Consider the following 26,783-nt stretch of genomic DNA (forward strand, 5'->3'; position numbering starts at 1 on the left):
CTACCAGGAATTCCAAACCCACCTACTGCTTTAAAAAAAAATTGTAGCTCCTCAATTGCCCTATTCTCTTGTTAAAATTACTGCATTTGCAGATGGAAAAATTCACTCACTTTTTCCTTGGTCCTTAGTTCACTGAATATCTGCTGAATTTCCAATTTCCAGTCATCTTGCATGGAGTGGAAAGATTCTTGAGGCATCTCAGTCATAACTGCCTCCTCAATGGCAGTAAGCTGTTCAAGAATTAAGGCAAACGATGGTCGGATATGAGGATCCTGCTCCCAGCATTCTAAAATTCATCAAAATCCCATCAGTTCCACTATTGATAGAATTTTAGGGGGATTATTTACACAATGCATGAATTTCAAAATATTTGTTATTTCAAAGTTCTAATGCTTACTCCCCTCCCTGAGAATTGCCTAGTTTTATCATTGCTGGTATAGGGCATGCTTACCTACAGTACATCAAAGCTTTTAAAAGGTTATGAGAAGTCATTTTTTTCCAACATAACCTCTATTTTCAGGATCTGAAGCAGCAGAACTGCCAGCACCGAAATAGTTAAGCTTCTTGAGCTAATTAAAAAACTCAAAGAACTCCATTTGGACACACTAGCATTAATGCACAGTTGTCAGGGTCCCTCATCTCTCTGGAGAAGGAGGGAGAAACCCAACAGAATCTTTGGAAGTCAAAAAGGCTACGAGGTAACAGCTAGTGATATCCCCTCCCCACAAGAATTCAGTCATATTGATTTTGTATTTTACCGCTATATTTGGTGGACATTATAGCTAGTTACATATAAAAGAAAAGAAAAAAACCCACAAAAATACAGAAGAAATAATTCAACCACTGCTTAAGGTGATGCATCTTTAAAAATGCTATGGTATATTGTAGTATTGCATGGCTTACTCTGAAATGGGTTAAAATGTCTTAGTACCGGATTGCCAAGAAAGGGAAAACCACTACTTTATACAGCGTTAGCACAGTACCAAATGAAGTGTTCGAGTTGCGTAATTATTATAAATCATAAGAAAAAGCATAGATATTAAAACACATTTACTTCTAGGATAAGTAGAGAGAAGCAGCACAGGTACCTTTCATTAGTTTAGCAAATGGTTCAGGACAGGTGGATGGAATGGGCAAGGTAAGCTTATTGACAGCTACTCCGTAAGCCACAGCAAGACCATCAATGCCACGGTAAGGAACTTCTCCTGTAAGCAGTTCCCACAGCAACACTCCGTAACTATAAAGCAAATTTTTAAATAGTTAAGTTTACCTTCTAAATACTGACACATGGTTTACTCAGGGACAAACAGGTTGGTACTCTGTCCAGTATGTAGTCCCAAAAGAGAGGACTGTCTCCACTATCATTTGTAAAAATCTTCAGGGGACTATTCCCCCACACCTGTTATCTTCTCTCTGATAGCAATTAGTAAAACTGGATATGCTAGTCAAATGGATGGGCTATTGTAACCATATCCTACCTAAATCACTGTCACTTTGCTGCCAGAAAAAAAAACAAAACAAAACAAACAAAACTCCTATTTAAAAAAAAGACTTTGGTTCCAGTCAATTTTTTAATCAGATGCCACCACCATGTAAACCTTGATGGAAAGAGGATGGAAAAGGAAGAGAATAAGCACAAAGAACAGATGAGAACTAAAAAGTTCTATTTCAAAACAATGAAGTATCAAACTGATCCCTGGACAATTTATCCCAACGGACACACCATTTTGTTTTTTGGATTAAAAGCGGCTTCATTTGAGAACTGAAATTTCTGCATCCCTATGGCATACTGCAGAATGAGCCCCTAACTTTTTTCCCTTTCATAAAATGTACAACAGGATTGACTTATGACATAATTTCATTTTTGCCAGGCTGGGCAAGGGAAAAATATTGCCTACTGTCAAAAGTAAGGGAGGAAACATTTCCTAAATTTTAGACGAAAAGTTTTATCTCTTGATTGTGTGTCAGGTACCAATATACCTGTCACTGCTAATTAGATTAGCCAAAAGAAATTCTGATACAAACTCCACCCTAAAATTAAAATGATTTCACTCTCTTTACTTCTCTGACCTCCAGTAAATCTATCTTGTATTAAGCATGTTTAATACTGGCTGGCCCATAGGCACTACCAGAGTAGAGTCCCATTGCATTAGGCACTGTACAGAGAAGTATATGGTCACTGCCCTGAAGAGCTTACAATCTAAACAGACAAGACAGACACAAGTTGGGGAAAGAGCTATCACACACAAGCAGAGTGAACAATATGACGACCATAAATGTCATGTTCGTTCCACAACTTTTTTGGGGGTGGCTTTACTTGGGAGAGGATAAGGTAAGGAACCAACTTAAGCCTCATTATTTGTAGTTCCCAGTTCCTTATTCAAAGGCCAAAATTATTTAAAAATACATCAGTGTAGGATTACATTTTTAGAAGTTTCCATCAAATTCATGTGACTGAATGCAATAAAAGTTTAAATTACTAATTATTAAATAATCAAATAAGGAGTTGGGTTTTGACTGGCTGGGTACATGACAATATACCAAGTCACCCCAAGTGATATGCCCCTGTGACTGTCAGACTGTTCTGAAGTAGCTGGGGCATGCTACCCTGACCTGAAGCTTCATTCCTGTGCAACATGCTGCCACATATCACACCCCTCACTTTTTTTCCCCCCATGGCCCTCAAATAAGGAATTGGGATTTGACTAACTGTATGAGAAATGTGTCTCAGATCATCCCCAAGAGACATGTCCTCACAAACACCAGATTGTTCTGAAGAAGCTGGTACATGACACTTGCCAACCCAAATCTTTGTTCCTGCGCAATATGCTGATGAATTCCAGACCTCCACCTCTCTTCCATATTATATATGGAATTTCATAAGCAACTGAGTTTTTGACTGGCCGTGTGTGACAAAACAGGTTCTGGGTCAACTCAAGGGACACATCTTGGCAACTGTCAGACTGTTCTACAAGCAGGGCCAGCTCCAGGCACCAGCAAACCAAGCAGGTGCTTGGGGCGGCACATTTTCAGGGGTGGCATTCTGGCCATTTTTTTTTTTTTGCGCGCTTGTGGCGGCAAAAGCCTAGAGCTGCCCCTGGCAGCAGCAGCGCGTCCTGCATGGGGGCTGCCCTGGGGCTGCTGTGGTTTGCATCGGGGAGCAGTGCCCGCACCTTACGGCCGGCCGGGCTCCGAGCACGGGACACTCTGGCTGGGGGCCACCCCCCGAGGCGCACAGAGCTACCTGCAGGTGCCGCCTGGCGGCCACCACCCAGCACCACAGCCACGGCTGGGAGAACCAGCCCGAGCCACCCAGGGACTGCAGCAGAGTGGCCAAGAGCAGCAGCAGTGGGGTCATAGTGGGGACCAGTGCCCAGGGCACTGCTGTGCAGGGCCCGCAGCCCGCTCTCTGCTCCCTCTGGGGCTGCCCTGCCCTGGCTCCTCAGCCCTCTGCCGAGCGGTCCCCCAGCTCTGCCGTCCCAAGTCCCCAACGGTCCTGAAGGCGGGAGTCCTGGCTGGAGGGACCCTGGGCTGAGGCCTGGCCCGGGAGCTCCGCTGCTTACCCCGACCCTGCCAGAGCTGGACCGACTGGAGGCGAGGGGGGAAGTGGGTAGAGTCAGCACTGGTGGGGGGAAGCCCAGGGCTGGGGCAGCAGGGAGTACAGATGGGGTGGGGGGAAGAAAGCCCAGAGTTTGGGTGGCAGGGGGTGCCGGTGGTGGGGAGAGCCCAGGGTTGGGGCAGCAGGGGGTACAGGTGGAGGAGGGAGCAGAGCCCAGTGCTGGGGCAGCAGCGGGGTGCAGGGGGAGCCCAGGGCTCGGGTGGGGGGCAGCAAAAAGTTTTTTGCTTGGGGCGGCAAGAAACCTGTCTACAAGGAGCTGGGATATGCCGTCTCTGACCCAAAGCTTTGTTCCCCCACCTACATTTTGAATACAGAATTTATATAAGGGGCCAGGGTTTGAAGGGCAATATGATTTAAAGAAGAAAAAAAAAAAGAAGTTTTGTCTCAAGGTGGGTGAGATAATGTCTTTTAGTAGACCAACTTCTGTTGGCAAGAGAGACAAGCTTTTGAACTTACACAGAGCTCTTCCTCAGGACTTGGAGTACAATTAATCACAGTCCTCTTTATTATTGTCCTTGACATACATTTGAAGACTTAAGTCCGCCCTCAGTCCTCTTCTCAAGACTAAACAGGCCAAGTTTATTTATTTATTTATTTTTAAACCTTTCCTCATAGGTCAGGTATTCCAAACCTTTTATCATTTTGTTTTCTCTTTTGGATTCTCTCTAATTTGTCCATGTCTTTCCTAATATGTGGTGACCAGAACAAGACAAAGTACTCCAGCTGGGGTACCAGTGCTGAGCAGAATGAGACAGTTACCTCCCATGTCTTATATACTCCTCGTAATACCCCAGCACTGTTAGCTTTTTTGGCCACTGCATCACATTGTCGACATATATTCAAACTGTGATCCACAATAAACCTGGGATCTTTTTCTGGAGTACCACTGCATAGCCAGTTATTCCCCATTTTGTATTTGTGCATTTGATTTTTCCATCCTAAATGTAGTACTTTAGACTTGTCTTTATTAAATTTCATCTTGTTGATTTTACACAAATTCTCCAATTTGTCAAGATCATTTTGAATTCTAATCTTGTCCTCTAAACTGCTTGCAACCCCTCCCAACTTGGTGCCAATCTATAAGCATACTCTCTACTCCGTTATCCAAGTCATTCATGAAGGTGACAAAAAACTGAACACGCACTCCCACTGTGATGCTATGGCAAAAAGGGCTATTGTGATCCTTGGATGTATAAACATGAGTTATGAGTAGGTGTAGGGAGGGATTTTATCTCTGCTTATGACACTAGTGAGACCAATACTAGAATACTGCATCCAGTTTTGGTGTCCACATTTTAAAAACGAAGTTGAAAAATTGGAGCAGGCACAGAAAAGCGCCACAAAAATGATTGAAGGGCTAGAGAAAATGTCTTACGGTGAGAGAATTGAAGAGGTCAATCTATTATTTTATCAAAGAAAACTGAGATGTGACTTGATTACGATGTATAAATACCTTCATGTGGACAAAACACTGGGTACTACTCAAGGGCTCTTTAATTTAGTGGGGAAACAACAAACAAGGACAAACATTTAGAAGTTGAAGACAGACAAAACCAAGTGAGAAATTATTTTTATTTTATTTTATTTATTTATTAACAGTGAGCACGTTTACTACCAGAACAAACTACCAAAGGAAGTGATGGATTCTCCATCTCTTAATGTCTTCAAATCAAGAGTGGATGCTATTCAGGAAGACATATTTTATTTAAACAGAAGTTGTTACTGAGCTGGGTCACTGGATGGCATTCTATGGTGATACACAGCCTGCAAATCTTTGAAACCCTGCTTGCTTGCCTGCCCGCCCGCCCACACACACCCCTCTTTATCAAAGTTTCCCCTCCATGTGGGGGGTTTGGTGCAGTGGTTGGTTGCGTTAGGATTACAGACCATAAAAACCTCTTTATGCAGAGAGACACCAAATTATGCAGCAATACTATGAGGAAATTCATAAAGAAACTTCCCTTCTGTGCAAAACAAAGTCTTATACAAATCTTTGTGAATACTTAAAGATGTCACCAGTGATCAGCACCAACATCAACAATTGCACAATTTTTTATTTTTATAAATAGCGACTTCTTTACTGATTTTACAGTTTCAAAGCCAAAGCAAACAAATTCAATCAAGTACATGTCATTTCATTAATGGTGAACCATTACTCACTACACTTGCAGTTATGTCTGATCACAAAAGGATTAAAAATGTGACGGCTTGGCTATTTCCAGAAATTTCTGTGCATGATAGCAAATAAGTTGAAAGAAACCAAGATGCATTTTGGTGGCAGCATCTCAAAGTGGTGACCTGCCTCTTTCAGATACCATTCATTGACTATTCAGACAAAATTGATATGTCCCTACACTAGAAAAATCCTTCATCTACTTTCTCTGTAGCTCTTTTCTACGTAACTGGAATAAAGCATTAATATTTAAAATAAAGTTTCAAATATTGCTTAGTTCAACAGAATCATCAACATTATTTACACAGCTTCATTATAGCAAAAGTGTTGTCATTATAGGTGCAAAGTTGCTGAGATAACATACAACACTGGAAACCATTTTGGGATAACATACAACACTAGATGCTACTTTACATGTTTCCACAAACTTGGCCAAATTCATGAATGGCATTTCTATGATGTAATTTTGGGATGAAAAAGGAAAGGAGGTGGAGATATTCTAGCCACAAATAGAGTTCTCCAAATTCTTCTGAAGTGTACCAAGTCACATTCCTGCTGTATGAATCTCGGAGCAACAATAAAGACATATATAGGAATAGGGTAGCAGTCATTTAAGTAGTTTGTGAACACTGTATTGGTGCTCACTGTTGTCTATGGTTTAAGAAAGCACTCCGAACAGCAGTATTCATTAAACTAAGACCTTGAATGTTTGCATATGGTTAACAAACATGGTTTTGTGGCAGTCAACTGTGTCCAGAAAGTGTCGTCTTGTTATTTTTGTTGTGTAATGAGAAAAGGACATCACTAATCACAACAAATGTTTTCTATATCTAACACAATTTTTGATAAATGTAGCCATTTGGGAGGGGGCTCAGAGCTGGGGGAGGGGGGGTTGGGTGAAGGAGGGGATTTGGGGGTGCAGGCTCTGGGCAGCACTTACCTAATGCAGCTCCTGGAAGCAGCCAGCATGTCCCTGTTGCCCCTTGGCACAGGGGCAGCCAGGGGGCTCTGCATACTGCCCCAGTCCACAGGCACCACCCCCAATTGGCAGTTTCCCGACAATGGGAGCTGTGAAGCCAGTGCTAGGGGAAGCGCATGGAGCCCCCTGGTCACACCAGCACCTACAAGCCGGAGGTACATGCCAGCTACTGTGGCCTACCAGACTTTTAGCAGCCTGGTCAGCTGTGTGGACTGGAACCGCCAGATCCCTTTTTGACTGGGTGTTCCGGTCAAAAACCGGACACCTGGCAACCCTAGGTGAATGTCTTCTCCTTCAGAGGGGTCTGACAGTTGTGGGGATGTGTCAGTTGGGGTGACCGAGATACACATTGCCACATACTGCTAGTCAAAACCTACCTCCTTATTCAAACTCCACATACAATATGGGTGACCATGGGCCTGGATGGGCCATGCTGAGAATGCCAACTCAGGGCAGACTACAAGAATTAGGGTAGGTCAGACCCACCCCGTCCGCCCAACCACTGTGTAGCTGAAGTCCCCATACCAGGACATCTTGCTAAGGTTCACCCCCACTCCCAGCCCTCCCCACCCTCCTCCTGCATCTGAACCCCCACCCCTATACCCAGACCACCCCCCCAGAGCGCCCTGCACTTACACCTTCACCCTGACGAGCCCCACCCCATATGCATCTGGACCTCCACCCCACTGAGCCCCAACCAGTTGCACCCAGGCCCCCATCCCACCAAGCCCCACTCCCCAGCACCCAGACACTCTCTCCTGCCCCAGGAGCCCAATCTGCTTTCACCCAACAACCCCCCACCCCTCCCCGCTGAGCCTCCACCACCATCACCTGGACTCCCCCAGTGTCTCATTACCCCTGCACCCAGAACCTTCTCAATGAGCCCCTGTGCATCCAGATCCCCCACAATGAGCCACATGCACCCAGAATGCTCCACATGGAACGTTCTCATAGACTCAGACTCTAGGACTGGAAGGGACCTCGAGAGGTCATCGAGTCCAATCCCCTGCCCTCATGGCAGGACCAAATACTGTCTAGACCATCCCCCTGATAGACATTTATCTAACCTACTCTTAAATATCTCCAGAGATGGAGATTCCACAACCTCCCTAGGCAATTTATTCCAGTGTTTAACCACCCTGACAGTTAGGAACTTTTTCCTAATGTCCAACCTAAATCTCCCTTGCTGCAGTTTAAGCCCATTGCTTCTTGTTCTATCATTAGAGGCTAGGGTGAACAAGTTTTCTCCCTCCTCTGATGACACCCTTTTAGATACCTGAAAACTGCTATCATGTCCCCTCTCAGTCTTCTCTTTTCCAAACTAATTCTTTCAGCCTTCCTTCTTTCAGCCTTCCTTCGTAGGTCATGTTCTCAAGACATTTCATCATTCTTGTTGCTCTTCTCTGGACCTTCTCCAATTTCTCTACATCTTCCTTGAAATGCGGTGCCCAGAACTGGATACAATACTCCAATTGAGGCCTAACCAGCGCAGAGTAGAGCGGAAGAATGACTTCTCATGTCTTGCTCACAACACACCTGTTAATGCATCCCAGAATCACGTTTACTTTTTTTGCAACAGCATCACACTGTTGACTCATATTTAGCTTGTGGTCCACTATAACCCCTAGATCCCTTTCTGCCGTACTCCTTCCTAGACAGTCTCTTCCCAGTCTGTATGTGTGAAACTGATTGTTCCTTCCTTAAAAAAAACCAAACAAATAAACAAAAAAACCACACTAAGCCCCTCCACACTTGGATCTTGAGCCTGCCAGCCCACAGCTGATGTGCCTGGTGCAGGGCTGCTAACCCTGGTGAGTTGCTTCACCTGCTACTCCTGAGGGAATTCTGCACCTGTCATAACTATAAGGGAAGGGTAACAACCCTCCTGTATACAATACTATAAAATCCCTCCTGGCCAGAGACACCAAAATCGTTTTACCTGTAAAGGGTTAAGAAGCTCAGGTAACCTGGCTGACACCTGACCCAAAGGACCAATAAGTGGACAAGATACTTTCAAATCTGGGGGGGGGGGGGAAGGCTTTTGTTTGTGCTCTTTGTTTTTGTGGTGTTCACTCTTGGGACCAAGAGGGACCCCCGGACATCAACCCATGTTCTCCAAATCTTTCTGAACAAGTCGCTCGTATTTCAAACTTGTAAGTAACAGCCAGGCAAGGCGTATTAGTTTATCTTCGTTTTCTCAACTTGTGAATTTTACCTTTGCTGTTTTGTTGTAACTTTGAAACTAAGGCTAGAGGGGGTTCCTCTGGGCTCTTTGAATCTGATTACCCTGTAAAGTTATTTTCCATCCTGATTTTACAGAGATAATTTTTACATTTTTTTTTTTTAAAAATAAAATCCTTCTTTTAAGAACCTGACTGATTTTTCCATTGTCCAAAGACCCAGGGGTTTGGGTCTTTTGATCACTTTGTAACCAGTTGGTTAGGGTATTATTCTCAAGCCTCCCCAGGAAAGGGAGTGTAAGGGCTTGGGTGGATATTTTGGGGGAAGAGGAACTCCAAGTGGTCCTTTCCCTGTTTCTTGTTAAATCACTTGGTGGTGGCAGCGTACCAGGTTTTAACCTAAGCTGGTAGAAATAAGCTTAGGGGGCTTTCATGTGGGTCCCCACATCTGTACCCTAGAGTTCAGAGTGGGGAAGGAACCCTGACAGCACCAATAAAATATAAAATTCTGTGCACAATATTTTAAAATTCTGCAAATTTTATTATTCAATAAATAAAATGTGGAAGCTCCAGGATGGCAGTGGGGAGCACAGGCCACTGGCTGCATGGAGGTGGGAGAACGCCCTGCAACCCCTCCTCCCCCAGTCCTTGGGACCCTGACCTTTAGGGCAGGCCTGGCCCTTGCGCTGTGTCGCTGCCGAATTCGTGTCGGAGGGGGGATGTAGTGTGTTGCAGGGTGATCTCCTATCCCCATTCCACCAGTGGCCTGCGCTCCCCATTGCCATTCTGGAGCCTCCCCATTTATTTATTGAATAATAAAATTTACAGAGTTTTAAAATATTTAAAATATTGTGTACAGAATTACCTCGTGAGTGCTGAACTTTGAACATGAATAGGAACTCTACTGAACCACTGCATCTCTTGCTTTTAAGTCCAACTTTAGGCAAACAGAGAAGTCTCATGTTCTTCTGGTAAACATGGCTCAGCCATTCTGCAACTGAAAATCTTCAAAAACAGACTCCAAGGAGAAACTGCTGAGCTGCAATTGATATGCAAACTAGATACAATCAACTTAGGCTTAAATAGGGACTGGCTGAGCCATTACAAACATTGAATCTGTCTCCCCTTGTAAGTATTCTCACACTTCTTATCAAACTGTCTGTACTGGGCTATCTTGATTATCACTTCAAAAGTTTTTTTTCCCTCTTACTTAATTGGCCTCTCAGAGTTGGTAAGACAACTCCCACCTTCTCATGGGGTGTGTGTGTGTGTGTGCGCGCGTGTGCGTGCCATGCAGCCGAAGAAGTGAGCTGTAGCCCACAAAAGCTTATGCTCAAATAAATTTGTTAGTCTCTAAGGTGTCACAAGTACTCCTGTTGTATTAAGACACAAGGCAGCCATTGCATACTCAGTTCAATTATTATTCCTAGCATAGCTTCTTCCTATTGATACACATCCTGAATGATAGTTGCTTGAACTTAGATATTCTTTAAAAATGTATTTTATTCTCTGCTTCATCTCCTAAAGCAAAACCATACACTTAATTTCATCCAGCAGAGCTTCCTAGTGTTGCTACATTTTGGAACACTAGACACAAGAAGGAAATTCATCAGTGCCTACTGCTGATAGTTTTTTATAAAAAACTCTTGCTGAAAATTTTTGGACTTGAGGTACATATATGTATGGCAGATTCTAAAAGGAAATCAGTCACAATTTAGATATTCTGTACAGAATTCTATCAAACATGCTGTATGGAAATCCTTGCCGAGCTTTGCACCCAGAACGTTTTTTAAGAAGCAATGTCCAGTCACAGCGTGACTATATTTTACAATCCATTTTAATCCATCTTCCTATTATTTAAAGCAAGAGTAAAGAGCAATGAAAGACAATATTTGGAAACCAAGAAAGCCTAAACCAAACTGCACAACATAAGACTTACTAATTAAAAACCTCTCCTGTTAAAACTCATCATTGAACTAAATACTTACATTTTTACAAGAGAGGCGTGCAGAAGAGAAGGTGAAGAAGAGAAATACTGTAGATTCCAAAAATGTAAACTAATGTTGTAGTAGAATACAACAATTGCACCAAAGCATACCCCCTTTCAGATACCTAAAAAAAAATCGCGGCAACAAGACTGGACAGGACCTGTAATTAAGCATGGAACACAGCTGGTTAGGGAAATACCTACATCCATCCTCCACCCTACCCAAATGAAAATTAATGCCTCTTCTCTAATGGACACCACCTGAGACTGATAAAACACTCAACATACTAAGGAATTAGTTTCAAACTTAAGATGGGTAAAAGGTGCATCACAAAGAAGTGGTGAAGTCTACAGAACTAACCTGAACATACCAAAAGCATTACTTCATAATGCAGAATAGCAGTGAGACACTTCTTTTAAAAAACAAAAACAAAAAACACACAGGGCTCTATATTAGTTTAAAAAAAAAAATCTTGTGCATGTTTTCTGTTGTATCAGACAGACAATAGATTATGGAGCTAAAGCCTCCTTCCTCCCCAAATTGCCATTTACACAGCCCCAAATGTTTTGGTTTCTCCTAATAAATATAGATTTGGAAGACAGACAACAGGAGCTTTTGCAGGTAGAGCACAGGAACTCTGAAAGCCCATTTCACAATGATTGCTTTTCACAATATAACTTACTTTTCCCCACACACAAATGATTTAAAATGATTTTATCCTCTGATCCTAACGACACTTAACTGTCTCATTCAAAAACCTCATTGATACGCAAAGTCCTGTGGTTTACATGAAGTATCCTGAATGTCCTTATTGAATAAGAAGTATACATGAATTTAAAATAAGAAGGCCCACAGCAGAAGATAAAGTGTAAATACAGTTTTAATTTATACTGACTACACCTCCAAGTCCATCCTAATTAATGGAAATACATTCAGTACACATTTATGGGATTAAAACATGTTGATTTGCAATTAAATAAAGCCTTTTCACTAAATTTTGTAGTTTTTGCTAATCAGGAAGATGCACTATAACTACACACATTTACTTAAGACATTATATAGCTTAATTTACATTTAGTCAGTTTATTAATTTTTACATTTTTGTGATCCATTTCTTATTTACCAAAGGATTTTTTTTTTTAACTTGTGATTTGTCTCAGGCTCTACTTGGATGGATAATCAATTAAAATGCACCAAAAAAGGGTATTAATAAATAAAAAACACCTTAAATGTGCTGGATACATAAGAAAAAAAATGAAGTCTAAACATGTTTTGCACTTAAAAATTAACCAACTTATTAAACAAAGGAAACATTATCTGTACTTAGTGAATTGACCTGGATTGTTTCTGGTCACTATGTCCTTCAAGATTTCAGAACTTGTACACCTCATCCTCACACCTAGTTTTCATTCCTAAATTGGAAGCTCTCTTGCTGTTTTAACTCCCAATTGCTTTCTGAACTTTGAAAGAATTATTTATTGAACTGAAGTAGTTCAACAAACAGAAATGAAGAAAATATTCCTCTGTACCTGCAGAAGAGGATACTGCTGTTAATATCTGGTTTAGCATGCCAACAAACTATGATTCCAGGTACTTAGCCAGTGACTTCCACCAGTTCAGCGGAAACTGACAGCAAACGTACTTCTTGACATTTTTGTGTTTAATTTTAATGATTAATAAATTGTAGTAAGCTTAGTACTTAAAGAGAGGTTGTCAATTCAAATTTAATTTTAAATCAGGTTATTTAAAAAACCCTATGTTTAATTTAAATTAAAAAAATCCATTTTTTAGAAGTCTGATTTTTTTAGCCATTCTGTTTACTATTACATAAAATAATCATGAATTAGTCTCATTTGTTATATTCACTATGAGGCCGTCTCAGTAGAAAATAAATACTCTATTATCAGGCAGCGCATGCATTAATGTAACAAGAATAAGAGCCTTTTGTCTCCCAAGTAAAACATCTGGATATTCAACAGAAAACAAACTGAAGGGCTGCTCCTATTGAAATATTGTTTTTGTTTAAAAGGCCACTTATTTCCCTGATTGTAAGAATGATTCAGTCAGTCAATCTTCTCTTGGGACAGAATGTTGATCTGTGGGGATACCTACTGTGGGGAGTTAAGATAAGGGCATTCATAGGTAGACAAATCAGGGTATATTAGAATTTTACTTGGCAAGTGGTAAATTTCTTCCACACACTCAGACCAACACCATCAGTAAACCATTAAAACAGATAGAACAATTTCAACACAGAGGATTTCCTCAAATATCCATTTTTCAAGATTCTCAGGTTGAGGAACTTCGCTATCAAGCAGTCTCAAGTGGGACAAAACAAACACTCACCTCCAGATATCACTTCCTTTAGAAAACACGGAGGACTTTATAACTTCAGGTGCCATCCATGCATAGGTACCTGCTGCACTCATTTTGGTTGTTCTATGCCATTCCCTAGCCAGGCCAAAGTCTGTAATCTTCAAAGTTTTATTACAAATGTCATCATGTTCTATCTTCTGAAGTAACAAAACTGCAGAAAAAACAAAGTTTGAATTTGAGAACGTTCTCATGTAGCAAAATACAGGTTTACATTTTAACATGTTATATTGATGCAATGTTGTAGTTAATATTTTAAGTGGCCAGAAGTGAGTAATTTTGAGTTTTGATGCGATAGCTACTGTAACCTCGCACCGTGCACCTATGAATTATCCGGTTAATCTACAGCATACTGTGCATGTTTCTCTTAGAATTTCTTGACTTGTATTTAAAAACTTAGCTAGATTGTTGTATTAAAATAGATTTGGAATATAGCTTCCTTTATTAAAAAGAGGCAGAGAGAAGTGTGATTGATCATGTGTTCTAACTCACAATGGGAGATCCAAATCACTACCACAATGAATCATATCCTCTTCTGAGCTTGCTCATCACAAAATTTTTATTCATTGTCCAGTTCCCACAACAGCAACTGTTATTTTAGTATTTATGGCATACAGATCAAAGGTTAAGTTACAGATATGAATAATTAGCGCACAAGTGTTTTCTAGCAATATAAGCTGCAAAGCACGAAATAACAAGGTAACCAAGTAAACTGTAAATGACGAATTATCTTGCCTTATGAGAAATTTGTTTCAGCAAGAATCTGAACTGATGACCTTGCATTTGTATTAACTGATCACTGTTTTAGTTTGGGGCAGTAAAATAAAAAGTTGTTACTGATATTTCAGAATTATATCTTAAAACTTAGAGGTAAAATACTGAAGCAAATAGGTCTCTTCCAATAAGTTTCTCACCTATACCTTAAAGGAGATACTAAGGCTTACATGAATGTGTAGGCTAAAATCTCAATAATTAGTATTAAGAGAACATTAAAATAATTATGAGTGTTATGCCTTTAGATTTGAATGAAAGGCCTATTGTTTTCAATTACATTTCAAATGAGTTCAGTAGAATTCCTGAAATTCCTTGTCAGTCAGTGTCACCGAAACTCAAAACAGTGAATCTTGCACAAGTCAATAATTGGAATATGGCCAAGTTTCATTCTACAAAAGGGACAAAAAGGCTTATAGCACTTCAAACTTCCGTTTCCTGCTGGTAGTCAGGAAGAACTACATTACTGTGTGTGAGATTGTGTGTGTGTGTGTGTGTATATATATATATATATATATATATACACACACACACACACACACACACACACACACACATATACACACACACACACACACCCCAGCTGGGAAGCAAAATGCTCAACATAACTAAAACCCAGGCCCATAGCAAATTCTTCTAGACTGGTAACCTAGCAACCTGTGTTAGGCTATCCTTTCGTGACTTCTGCAGATTTCTGACCCTCATTAACTTCATTCCAGAACTGGCCTTTACAACCTCGTTAGCCTGCTCACTCAATCCTGAGCCAATTGTTTTTCTAATCCCTATTTAGAAAATATATTTTCATAAACCAAGAAGTTTATTTACAGCAGGTATTAAAGCAGGATGAAAAACATTTTCAATTTATCACCTATTTACTCAGCATTTAGAAGTGCATAACAAAATTTAAGCATAAACCATCTCAGAGCAAATTCCAAAGACAATTTTAAAAAGTTTACACTGTGAATGATAAATCTGTCATAATTAGATTAGAAAAGCACAGTGCAGATCCTAAGTAACCCTTACACTTGTCCTCTACAGATAGTATATCCAAATTTTAAATCGGAAAAACCAAAAGCGACTAATCAGGACTACTCAAAATGTAACTGAAGGATTGGAGCCCCCCAAGACAGTGTCGACACTAAATAAAACTACTTCCCACTGGCCCAAGTAAAAGCTTATGCATACTTCCTCCTCTCCCCGCCCCCCCCCCCCCAACACACACATCCCAAAAAGTCAAACATTTCAGCTGTAACAAAACAGAGCTACAGAATGAATTCTCTCTTTTGTAAGAGTAGCATACATTTATCAGACTGGATGCTTGAGGAAAAAAAAAATCTCTCTCCTTCCCTTCTTCAGTATCCTGTTCCCTTCTCCAGTACTGGGAAGTGATCAGCAGCCCTATGGACAAGTGTTCAGAAGCAGTTTAAAGTATTTGCTTTCTGAAAATTATGGCAACCTAACATGCTGTTTAATTAAAACGGCTACATTTCTTAATGCAAAACTAAAGCCTGAAATACTTGCTATTCAAATGTTGCCTGTGATGAACTATGAAAAGGTGACTATTTGACCACATTTTAAAATAAATAAATAAATAATAGATAGTATAAAAACTACTGGTTGTGTCACTTTTACTCTTTTCGACTAAGTTCCTGTCCTTTGCCCTTGAATATTTCCCAACGTCTCTTCCAGACCACAGCCCTTCACACAACTCTTTAATGGAAGAGAATTCTGTGCCATTTTGACAGAACCTCAAAAGGGCAAGCCCCCCCAACATCCTCCCTCTTTTAGATATTGAATTCCTCTTTGGGACAGGCTGTATGAAATTCCCAGTCTGGGATCCAAATTGTAAAATTAAAAAGAGGATTGAGATGATAGATCCATCTAAATCAAGACAAACAGTATACATAACAAAAACTGCTAGTTTATTTAGCATAGGCATTATAGTAATAAACAGTTACAAACTAACCTGACACTTGATAAACTAGGGAGGTACTATAGGGTTAGTTACAGTTTATATAGACCATCTCTCAGAGACAGCTTTCTTCTCTCACCCTCTTGCATCTCCTAGTCTGAGGCTTCTTTGAGCAAAGCAACATCTAATACATCCACTTTTTTCTTTCCTCTTAAGTACCTAGCTTCTCCTAGGATCTTTGTGTCATAATTAACTACCTCCTTTCAGTTACAAACTGTGATCATTTTGATCTTCAAGGAGATGAGTTCATTCTCTCTCTCATATGAAGGTACTTACACAGATATCCTGGCCTATCATCATACTAGTCAAGCCTCCATCAATGTGGCACTCTCCAGCTTTAATACCAATGTGTTCTTCACTACTTCATTTCACTCCAAATACTCTTTTCAAGGCAGTTCCCCACAACTACGAACTTCCAGGGAACAGTTACTTTCTCCTCACCTCCTTGTGGTCCCTTATTGAGAAGGAATCCTTCTGGAATGCTAATTAACATTTTCTAATGGAGACAAGTAGTAGCTTACTAAAGAGACTGGGGGAAAGGCAGGGAATTTTAATGATTATTTATGATTTCTAATTGCAGTAGCACAGTGAAGAGGGACCCACTGTGCTAGGCCTTGCACTGACACAACAAAAAGGATGGCCCGTCTAAAAGAGCTTACAATGTAAGTTATAGGCCATGTCTACACTTACCAGGGATCTATGCTGCTGTCATCAATGCAGTGGGGATCAATTTAGCAGGTCTAGTGAAGACCTGGTAAATTGATCGCAGAGCATCTCCTCCAGTCGACTCCGGTACCTTACCCCTCTCCTTCCGGTGGAGTAAGTCGATGGGACAGCGTCTCCTATCAACTCAGCGGAGTTGTGACACCGTAGTAAGTCAACCTAAGCTACATTGACTCTAGCCACGTTATTCACATAGTTGGAGTAGTGTAACTTAGAGATTGTTTGAGAGTGGAGGTACAGAGAAGACTACAAGGAGCCCCAGAACATACCAATGCAGGATCCAGGCAAACAAACTTAGGGTGAAATCCTACTCCACTGAAATGAACAACAAGACCCTCACTAACTCCAATGGGACCAGGATTATACCCGAACTGCTTCCTTAGGAACTGAGGTGAAGGGCTAGCTAGTGTGGTTACAAGTGCTTCACAACACCAAAGAGTGTAGCTAAGGAATCCCCAACCCTCCTCAGTGCAATGTTCCTTAGGGAGGCCAGGGTGGAGTTTTAGTTTGCAGTATATCCAGGAGATTTCCCATTAGCACTAGTGAGCTCTAATTGTTACCCTTCTAGTTACACTTGTGCATTCTCTCCAAGTCTAATACATTAAATAGAAGAAAAAGGCTGATGTAATAAAAGTACAGTTTATTACATTTCTCCAATTATGGGTGCTCTTCTATAATCCCTATTTAATATAAATATAAAGCAATTGCTTACATCTTTTCTGTTTGACAAGGTTCATGACATCTGTGGAAGTAGTTTTGGAAGAAGTTCTATTGCATACTCTGATTATTTTAGTTGATCGGCAGTCCATAGCAGTTTAACTCAAAAAGTTGTTAGCCTCTCTCCTAATTTTGACCATGGAGAGACCACAAAGACAGTCATACATTTGAGAGTTGCTGATGACAATCATTGGCTGCACTTTGCCTGAACTTTCTTTTGATGCTTTGATTACAAACACTTCTCCAGGAGTAGCTAAATCCTTTTTATCAAGTTTTTGCTATTGGTAGATGCAAACAGAAGACCAAGGACATTCCTCACTTTGTTTTCTTTAGTTAATAGTGAGTTCGTTTCTCCAGCACCCTCTGCTACTGCCTTATCTAGGACTTCTCTACATAGCTCAGTCTTGTGCATTTTGCAAATACAAGCTAGTTTGCTTAGCCATTAACCTAGCTAGATTAGAACTGAAGGTACCTATGTGCTACTACATTTGCTGCCGCGGATAGTCACAGATCTTTGAGACTACAGGAGTGCAAATTATATATGGTTATACCACATATCCCATACTTCTCACTGCAACAGGCTGACTAGAAGATGGACCATATAATTTTTGGAGGGTGGCAACTTCATCACTTCCCTCTCAAACTCAGTTTAAGTACTGCTTGTCAATTGATTCAGTTCCTGTAAATTCCAAATGAACATGAAGTAGAGTTCCTTATCTTGCAATTTTGCTTGAACTGACAGGTAGCATATACCTCTTCTTTCCAAAACAAAATGATTAGCCATCGTATTAAATGTGTTCCATGCCTGCTTGTTAACAGCACACTACAGCAACAAGTGCCTTGTGTATATGGAGGGATTTGCCTCAATTATACTCATTTTTGCAACATGGATTATTTCTTGAAACTTGGGTAAACTCTACCAGGGCAAGTAATGGCTTTACCTGCCTACACTAGGAGTTTGCACCATTGTCAATACACTTGCCTGCAAGTTACTACAGCTGAAATTCCCTTTAAGTATTAGGGGCAAGGATCTCACCTGTATGTTGTGCATGTAATGACTTTCAAGCTGTGGATCGAACTTTCTTACAGCTCACCATTCATATTAGAGGATTTTTTTTAAATCCTGGAAAATAAATGGTATGGGGAGACAGACTAGAAATTTGTCCACCCTCCAAGTCAGGGGTAGAGATACATTTTTCAGGTTCTCTCACAGCTTGTTATAGACCCTTTGATAGCTTTTTACCCACCATTTAGACAGTAACTGTGGAAGACTCCAACCCACTCCATTTTGCTCTCAGACTCACTACTGTTTAAATTTGACAGAAGTAGACATTTTTAGACTCAACTGCAATCACATTCTAAAATCAAGTCTGAAAAGAGGTGCTCCCAACTGCAGACACAGAACTTGATGACAACTGTCATGAAAAGACCTTGATTGAAAAAGCTGACATAGACACTACTAATCTCGTAAGAGAAAAGCAACATTGTAGAAAAGGAAAATGTGGCAGGCAAAAGCTATCAATGCGCTCAAAATGCAAAATTAAATCATCTGATTTTTTTCTTGGAAAGCAGAAGAGAAATGAAAAGCTAAATTACAACAATATGAAAAGATTCATGAAGCATACACTGTAGGTTGAACACACCTTGCATCATCAACTCTCCCTCCACTTCCACTGTTGCAATATTTATAACAGCAATTTAGGGCACATGGCCATTGTGGAGAGAATGAAACAGTTTAGACAAATTGCCGAGGAGACAATGTTGTAGTGAAAGAAGCTACGGGTTATTTTACAGGTGTTCTAGCTGATGCTGTGCTAGAATGCTTGATAGAAATTTCAATCCTGCTCTAGGAGGGTGAACTTGAGTGGTAAGCCACTACAATTAGACACAAAACCCTGCTATTTTAAATTTAAATTCAGGAGTTAAAGCTCTCATTAGACAAGTTATTATTACAAGAACCTTAAATAGTAAGCATTCTGTAATTCTTAAAAGAATGGATTATTCAAGATTAGTTTTTCTATTTAAATTCCATATTTAAAGAAATGTTACAGTACTAAACTGACTGATTTTTGCATCATACAGACAGCAGTCACCAATAGAGACTGTCAACTTAAAATTTTGAGCAAATTCACTCAGAATTATTTCAGGTATTATACAATTACCCATGAGCTCTCATTCCTTTTTTTTTTTAAATAAAGCCAGTCACTTTTCCTATTTTGTTTTTAAACATAGCTTTCCTCTAGCCTCTGCCTTTGACCCAACAACTGTGGAAAAATTCTGAATATGATGCAAATATAAAATGCTCATAAATGTTACTTGTAACAGTAGTAATCACTTCTGCCTAAGATTTTAATATTTTTTTAAATTTGTACAAAATTTAAGAAAGAGCAACTGACCATTCATTCTAGATGCCCTTATTTGAACACAATAAATAATTTCCTTGGCAACTCTATCCAACCCTTAAAAAGAGCAAAGCCAGGCAAATTAAGGATTGGTGTACCCAAACCCGACCTAATGGAACCAGTAAGCCCAAAAGATCATAAGTGATCTGCACAATCTTCCACAATTCTCATTTGAGTCCTGGGCATTCCCTTACAAAACAAATCAATGTATGCTGCCCAACATACAGTCCTCTCTCGCAGTAGGGGCTTCTTGTCCCCCTAAACCGAGCCTCACGGCAGGAGGAGATAGAGGTTTTCTCCTCTCTTGACTGGACCCCGATCCACACAAAACCAAGGAGCAGCCCATTGAGTACAGCTGACTGAAGCTTTTTAAATCGTGTTAAAATTTTGACTACTTGACAAAGGGCATTTTTCATTAAAAAGTGTCTCTGTTTTTTTGACCAACTGTAATAAGGAGCAGGGAGGCCACAGCCAACCTGAAGACCAATGGTAGGAAGCCCCCTTCCTACTACCCTTGCAGTGTCTCCTGCTCATAACAGCAATAGCCAGCCCCCCACTACCCTAACAGTGACAGCAGCATTGGAGTTGCCTCTCTGTAGATTTAAGAAAACAAGATTGCATTAGTTTATGCTTTGTTCACACCTGGAAATTCTCTCGCAAAAATAAGAACTAAAACACTTACTTTAAGATTTCATTTTTTAAGATTCCGCAGAATTTAATGACAGTCCCACAGAAAAATTCCTGCTTGCTCTCGGCAACTGGCTTTTCTGAATCTTGGCCCAAAGTACTGTACGGACATACTTTAGTGCAAAGTTAAGAGAGCTACAAAGATCACATACTTTGATAATTTAAAAAGACACCAAACTTTTCTTCTCATTCTAAGCTGACCTAGGCTTTCCTAATTTACACTAATCACTATGACAACTCGAGACTAGAGAACAGTGTTTCAGTTTGGTTTTAATGACAAGCCAAGAACACAAAAATAAATGTGAAGCTTCTTTTCAAATTTCCAATATTATTGGGGGGGAGGGAATGAAACAATGAACTACAGAGGTGAAATAGTTACCACTGCCAGTTTTAGGAGGAACAAAAGGGGAGGGGCTGCCTTATCAGGCCTGAGTTAAAAGCACACCTGTCAAAACACAGATTTCAGTTGCCAGGAAGAGAACAAAGCATGATTATGCTGCCAACATTGGCATGTCCGGGGCTGATTTAACTGGAGCTATGACCCCAAACACAGAAGCATCAACTTGGCAAGAGACTTTTAGGGGGAGGGAGAAGACTATTTATGATTTTACTAAAATACTTTAATTGTTCATATTAGTGTATATTACACCGGATTTTAATACACAAGCGTTGGATGCCACAAAAAGATTTTTAAAAACTTCTGTAAAATGTAATTTTGGTATTTACTTCGAGTTACAGGTGCAGGAATAAGGTTTCAAGTGTGGAGCAAGAAAGCAGACCTGATGGAATTTAGGTGAAATCCCAAGAGTCACAACTTCTAACATTCAAGAACTCAGAAATTTAACTTAGGTAAAGTCATGAAGTTTGTTACTATCCTTATGCAGCACAAGTTAATTTGTATTTAACAAGCATGTTAAAATAACTTGTCTCATCTAATGATCCACAATAAGTAATTATAGCTCATCCATCAAATTTGATGGGAGACTCCATCATCAAAATTTTATGCTGCTATGCGTGCTAATTCTACCTTCAGAAAATGAAAAATTAAGTTTTTTTTTTTTAAAAGCACATACTTTTTGGAGCCATTGTTAACTTAGGGCATTAGAATTAGTTTTGGAAAGAAGGAAAGACTAGAGGCTTTTAACTTTGCCCCAGTACCCTGAATAACAGTTCAAAGTGCCCATCTACACATTTTAAACAACACTTATTTTACACAGCCATTTTCAGTTCAAACCCTGCTATATGGAGGCTGAAAATATTTTGAGAGATAAGAAACTGACAGTCTGCAAACCAAAAAATCCAATAGCTAAGTTTAACCTTTAGATTCTTCAAGAATCTATAAATTGGTATTAAAGCTCCAAAGTTAATTTTAATGTTACTTTTCTACTTTTTACAAGTCTATGTAAAAATTTTAATGGAATTTCTATGTTCTAGCTAACAGTGCTCAAAACACATTCATGCCGAACAGTAAAACTTAAAACTGAAAATCAAGCTGGATCTTAAGTTTACCAGTACTACAAAAGCCTCTTCTTCCCACATGATATATAGGCCTTAATAGCATGCAACATATTTTTCCTTCTATTTAGGCATATATATCACTTCAGAAGTGTGAGGCCTGAGGTTTTAAAAGCTCTTTTTTGATGTCTATTTCTGTTAATTTCAATGGAAGTTAAGACACACAGGCACTTCTGAAAATTCCACTAGGCATCTATCTGCATCATTAGGTGCATAAATACTTTTAAAAATCTGGCCCAATATTTCTAAAGACCTTGTATAAAAGTAGTAAATTATGAAGTTATGTTTTTTACTTGTGTGTACACACACAAGCGAATACTGATGTCATTACAACTAGGATAGCAGTAATTTGGCTATTACCAATCAAAATCTCCAAAACATATTTTCCTTTGAGAAAAAAGGTCAGAAAAGTAATGGGATGTTTGGGCAAGAATTGAACCCTGTCTTAGCTCCCAAAAAGGTCACAGAACCTGCCCTCTCCAAGATTTCCAGTGGAGAAACTTGACTGGAGGGAATCCAAGATGGAATTTGGAGGAAAGGAACTCAAAAGAACAGCTGTAAAACAGCTCACTTAAATAAGACTGAAGATACATTATTATTTTATAACAAGAAAGATGGGGAAGTTGTTGGAGAGGCAAGTAGGGTCAAGGGAAAGACTAGATCATGACTACATTTTTGAAAGAACCAACAGCTGTTCAGGGATGCAAAGATGCAAAACACAATCTTAACAAACAAAATAAATGAATAGGTCAGAGTTAAAGCTGTGTATTTAAGTGTGCTTGTCAGCTGTTTGTTGGGCTGAATGAGTCCTGTTGAAATGAAACTGCATATGTTAGAGAGGGCATTAGTGTTGTAGAATGGTGGAGTGTTGTGACTGTAGTGGACTAATGCTTGAAAAATCAGTTTGTACTAGGTGTTGTCTTTAATGTATGAGTTCCTGGCTTTTGGTATTTGCATTGTAAGGAAACATATCTGATCAACCTTAACTCTAATTTGAAGAAGCTTGTGCATGGGATTTTTAATTTTGTTCACTTGTTTAGAGTCTAGGATAGAGTTAACACATTCAGAGGAGGCAAATCAAAGTTAACAGCTTTGGCTCCATAGGTTAGGTTTTCAACCCACATATGAGATAACTAGAATATTATTCACTCTTTGGAAGGTTAAGGATTTTATACACAAACACTGTATTGCATAGAGCTAATAAGATAGGTATATTTCCAAGAGATAGCCACTGTATGAAAAAAAATATTAAATAAGTGACTGATTTTTACTTTAAAAACATGTTGCAACAAGTCATCCAACTGCAGATTAGAATTACTAGTTTCTATAAACTAAACTACTTTAGCCACTGCAATAAAGACATATAAGTTGCTACATGTAGCGGAAAAGTTTATCTCCAAACACTAAATTAACTTTAACACCACTTTCTGGACAAAGTCAAAAAATGCAACGCCCATCCTACTTAGGCACAACTGGTAAAGTGTAATATGTTTATGCTGTAATGTGTTCTCTGGTGCCTGGAAAAGCCAATGGGTCTAATTTTTAAGTGGTGCTGAGCATGTGGGGCTCCCACACAAGAATATGGGAATGTCAGGTGCTCAGAACCTTGGGGCGGGGGTGTGCATGGAGAATCAAGACCTTGATGTGAGAGTATACTAAACCATGAAAAAAGATTCTTGAGAACAGTACAAAAGAAATACAAGGTAAGAAACTCAAAGACGTGACCTAATTTTACAAAAGATATATAGATAAAAAAAATGTGGCACATCCATGCCATTGAATTAAAACAGATCCTATTCCCTTAGGAAAGACTTACTTTGGAAGTCATTAGGGAGAGATGACACCAACTAAAGTTTGCAAGTATTGTTCTATGCTAGCACAGCATTCTAAAAAGTTTGCTGCAAGATGGACAACAATTCTACTACTTTCCACTTACATATCTCCTTTTTTCCATAGATCTCAAAGCACTTCAAGATGGTCAAGCGTTACCCCCATGCTATAGATGGGCAAACTGAGGGACAGAGAATTTAACGCTGCAGGTCTCTCTCCCCCCTCCCAACTCTCACAAAGCCAAAGGAGATCACATGAAAACATAGACCCACATTGCTCAGTGACTCCAGGATGGAAACTGCCCCCCAACATTTTCTGAATGAAGCTATGGGTTTGTCTCTAATTGTCATACTAAGGAGAGCTCATGGTTTTGAAAAGTATAGCTCATATAGATTAATCTAGGACCTGTCAAAAGCCAAGAATTTTTCTCCATAAGGAGAAGACAGAGAAAGAAAAGCTGAAGAGAAACAATCCTGAGTTCACAGAGTTGAAGAGAAACTCTAAGGGAACAGAGGTCTTCGCAAGATTTCAGTATCATCTTCTGACTGGAATAACCTCTTATCTCTTGGTTATTTGAATAGTACACTCCACCATAACTTGAGTGGACTTGCTGGGAAGGACCTCAGAGAAACTCTAGGAAAGATTGTTTGATTTTTGCCTTCCTCATGAGCAGCAGAGACCCTACCTCAGCCAGGAGCAAGGTAACAAGAGTGATTTGGTTAACAGCTGACAGCAGTTTAATCAGAGCAGGCTCTGCAGCCTCACCAGTACCCACCCTGGTTCCTGAGGCACCTCTGTCCTACTGTCTTGGACACCTTCTCACTATCCCTTTCCGGTGCCTCTTAACCATGACAACAAGCCCTTCAATCTCTCTAAAACAGTCAACCTCTGTGCATTTGGGGAGGGTGGGGTGGAGAGGGAGATCCTCAGCATATTCTACATAACTGCATTCAATGAGTGCGTGAGAATGCCATTTGTATGGGTTTTATAGTGTTAATCTACTTACATCACAGTTGTTTATTCAGCTTTTAAAAACAGTTTCCTATTTTCAGTTTTGCTATTCCCTTCTTAATTTAAATAAAGCCACATCAGGTAGACTGTCCACTTTCTGTTGTTTCACTGTTCACTTTGTGTGTCTGATTCCATTAAAATTATAAAACTACTGTACCCTGAGTTTCCATGGAAAGTTTCCTGCAGGTACTAACACATGCATTCAGGATGTGGAACTTGTTTTTTCCAGCTGGAGGCACTGAACCTTCTAAAATCAGGTACTGGAATTAAAATAGCATTTGGAAAGTGCAGGCTAATAGGTGTTCGCTAACATGCAGTATAGATTAAGATTCTATACAAGGCCCTGGAAAGTCTGCCAAAGGCTCAAGTTAACCCAAATCTCCCTAGCCCTCTCATTTAATTTGGTGCCCTTGTTCAGAAGTAAATGCTTGACTATTTAAAGAGAGTTAAATATTTAAAACAAACAGTTATGGTCACCTAAACACCTTTAGCTCTTTCTTCAGTATTATAACTGTGAACCAGAAACTCTTAGATAAACGTTCAACCATCAGTTTCATTAAGACAAACAGCAACAATAAGACAATACATTACTTTAATATTAACAAACCCATATGATAGTTAAAGACGACTTGAGTGTCTGATTTCAGATCGTACCCCAAGGACACAATTAAGGATGTACAGGTAAGTAATTGCACAGTTTTGAACATTTTCTTTTTCTTCAAGTGGAACTTGAATTTATAATTTCTCAACTTATTTATGTTTTGAGAAACTACAATGATTTCCTCGGGATTTTTTAAGCAGGTGCATCAGATAAAGGCAGGTAAAATCCTCCTTTCAATCTTGATTCTATGTTTTTTTGCCTTGGAATTTCTTTAGATTAATACCAAAGTTTGGAATTGTTTAGTGACAAGAGACTCTGCAAGCCACTCAGAGGTGGACCATGTTCCTTTCCAAACAACCTCTTTCTTCATTACTGCCATCGATGTGGGTCATAAAGACTGCAAAATATACAATGCATACATGTAAACTGATAAGTGTTACATCTATATTTTAAAAGTAAAAATGTGTTACTCAAATGTGGACATATCTTTTATGTTTTTTGTGATGACACCTCTAAGTGTGAAAGAGGGGACATGGGGGAGCACAGCTGTGCATGCCTCTCCCACCTCCTCTCCCCAGCTAAAAGAGTGTACCCTTCACTCATGCTTCTGGGAGCTCAGCTTCCTGTGAACATCCTCTCCTTCTGTTTCTTCACAAGTTGCATGAAACAAGAACATATCAAACAGAAGAGATGGATCCTATAGAGAGAGATTACAGTGCTCGGAGCCTTCCCGCATGAAGTGATATCCTGTACTGGTATCTGCCAGCTAAATCCATCCGGTAAGTCCTAACTACCTTTTCCTCAGAGAACAAGGGGAACAAGTGAAACTGACAGGCACCACATTCAAAACAGGTAAGAGGAAACAAAGGTCCCTCCCCTCAAAATAAATCTACATTCCTTTATTCCCCCCCCCCCCCCCGCTACAGGAGGAGTTTTCTCCCTGCTAGTTTTCTCCGTCTCCACAGGGATGGAAAATGACAGATCCTGGCACCTCCCAACTTTCCTTCTCATCTGGGGATAAAGAAAGTACATGCCACTGGCTTCCCTCCCCATGGACACTGGTTTGGGGAAGTTTACACAAAGCTAGCCTGCCTTTATACTCATTCTGCAAAAATTCTCATTGCTCTCACCAGGGCTGTCCCTAGCTATTCTGGGGCCCTACGCAGCGCCCCCATGGGGGGAGGGGGGGCAAGGGGAAACCACACACCCCCCCAGCACTTATCAGTGGTGTGGCTGGGGCCA

General features: G+C 40.1%; 1 protein-coding gene across 4 annotated transcripts in view; it reads right to left on the reverse strand.

Annotated features, from left to right (window-relative positions):
- MAP3K21 (mitogen-activated protein kinase kinase kinase 21) overlaps positions 1 to 26,783 on the reverse strand; it is a 55,347-nt gene that overhangs the window by 23,510 nt on the left and 5,054 nt on the right. For all 4 annotated transcript variants that reach the window (XR_005596382.1, XM_039531207.1, XM_039531206.1 and 1 more), the window contains exons 2-4: positions 13,286 to 13,466; positions 1,089 to 1,237; positions 111 to 286 (exon numbers count right to left, since the gene is read on the reverse strand). Coding sequence is in view for 3 of the 4 variants with exons in the window: in XM_039531207.1 (XP_039387141.1) it covers positions 111 to 286; positions 1,089 to 1,237; positions 13,286 to 13,466 (506 nt within the window). In the remaining variant the exon portion in view is untranslated. The remainder of the gene's footprint in view (positions 1 to 110; positions 287 to 1,088; positions 1,238 to 13,285; positions 13,467 to 26,783) is intronic.

The sequence above is a fragment of the Mauremys reevesii genome, linkage group 3, assembly GCF_016161935.1.
Source record: "Mauremys reevesii isolate NIE-2019 linkage group 3, ASM1616193v1, whole genome shotgun sequence".
NCBI classification, from domain to species: domain Eukaryota; kingdom Metazoa; phylum Chordata; order Testudines; family Geoemydidae; genus Mauremys; species Mauremys reevesii.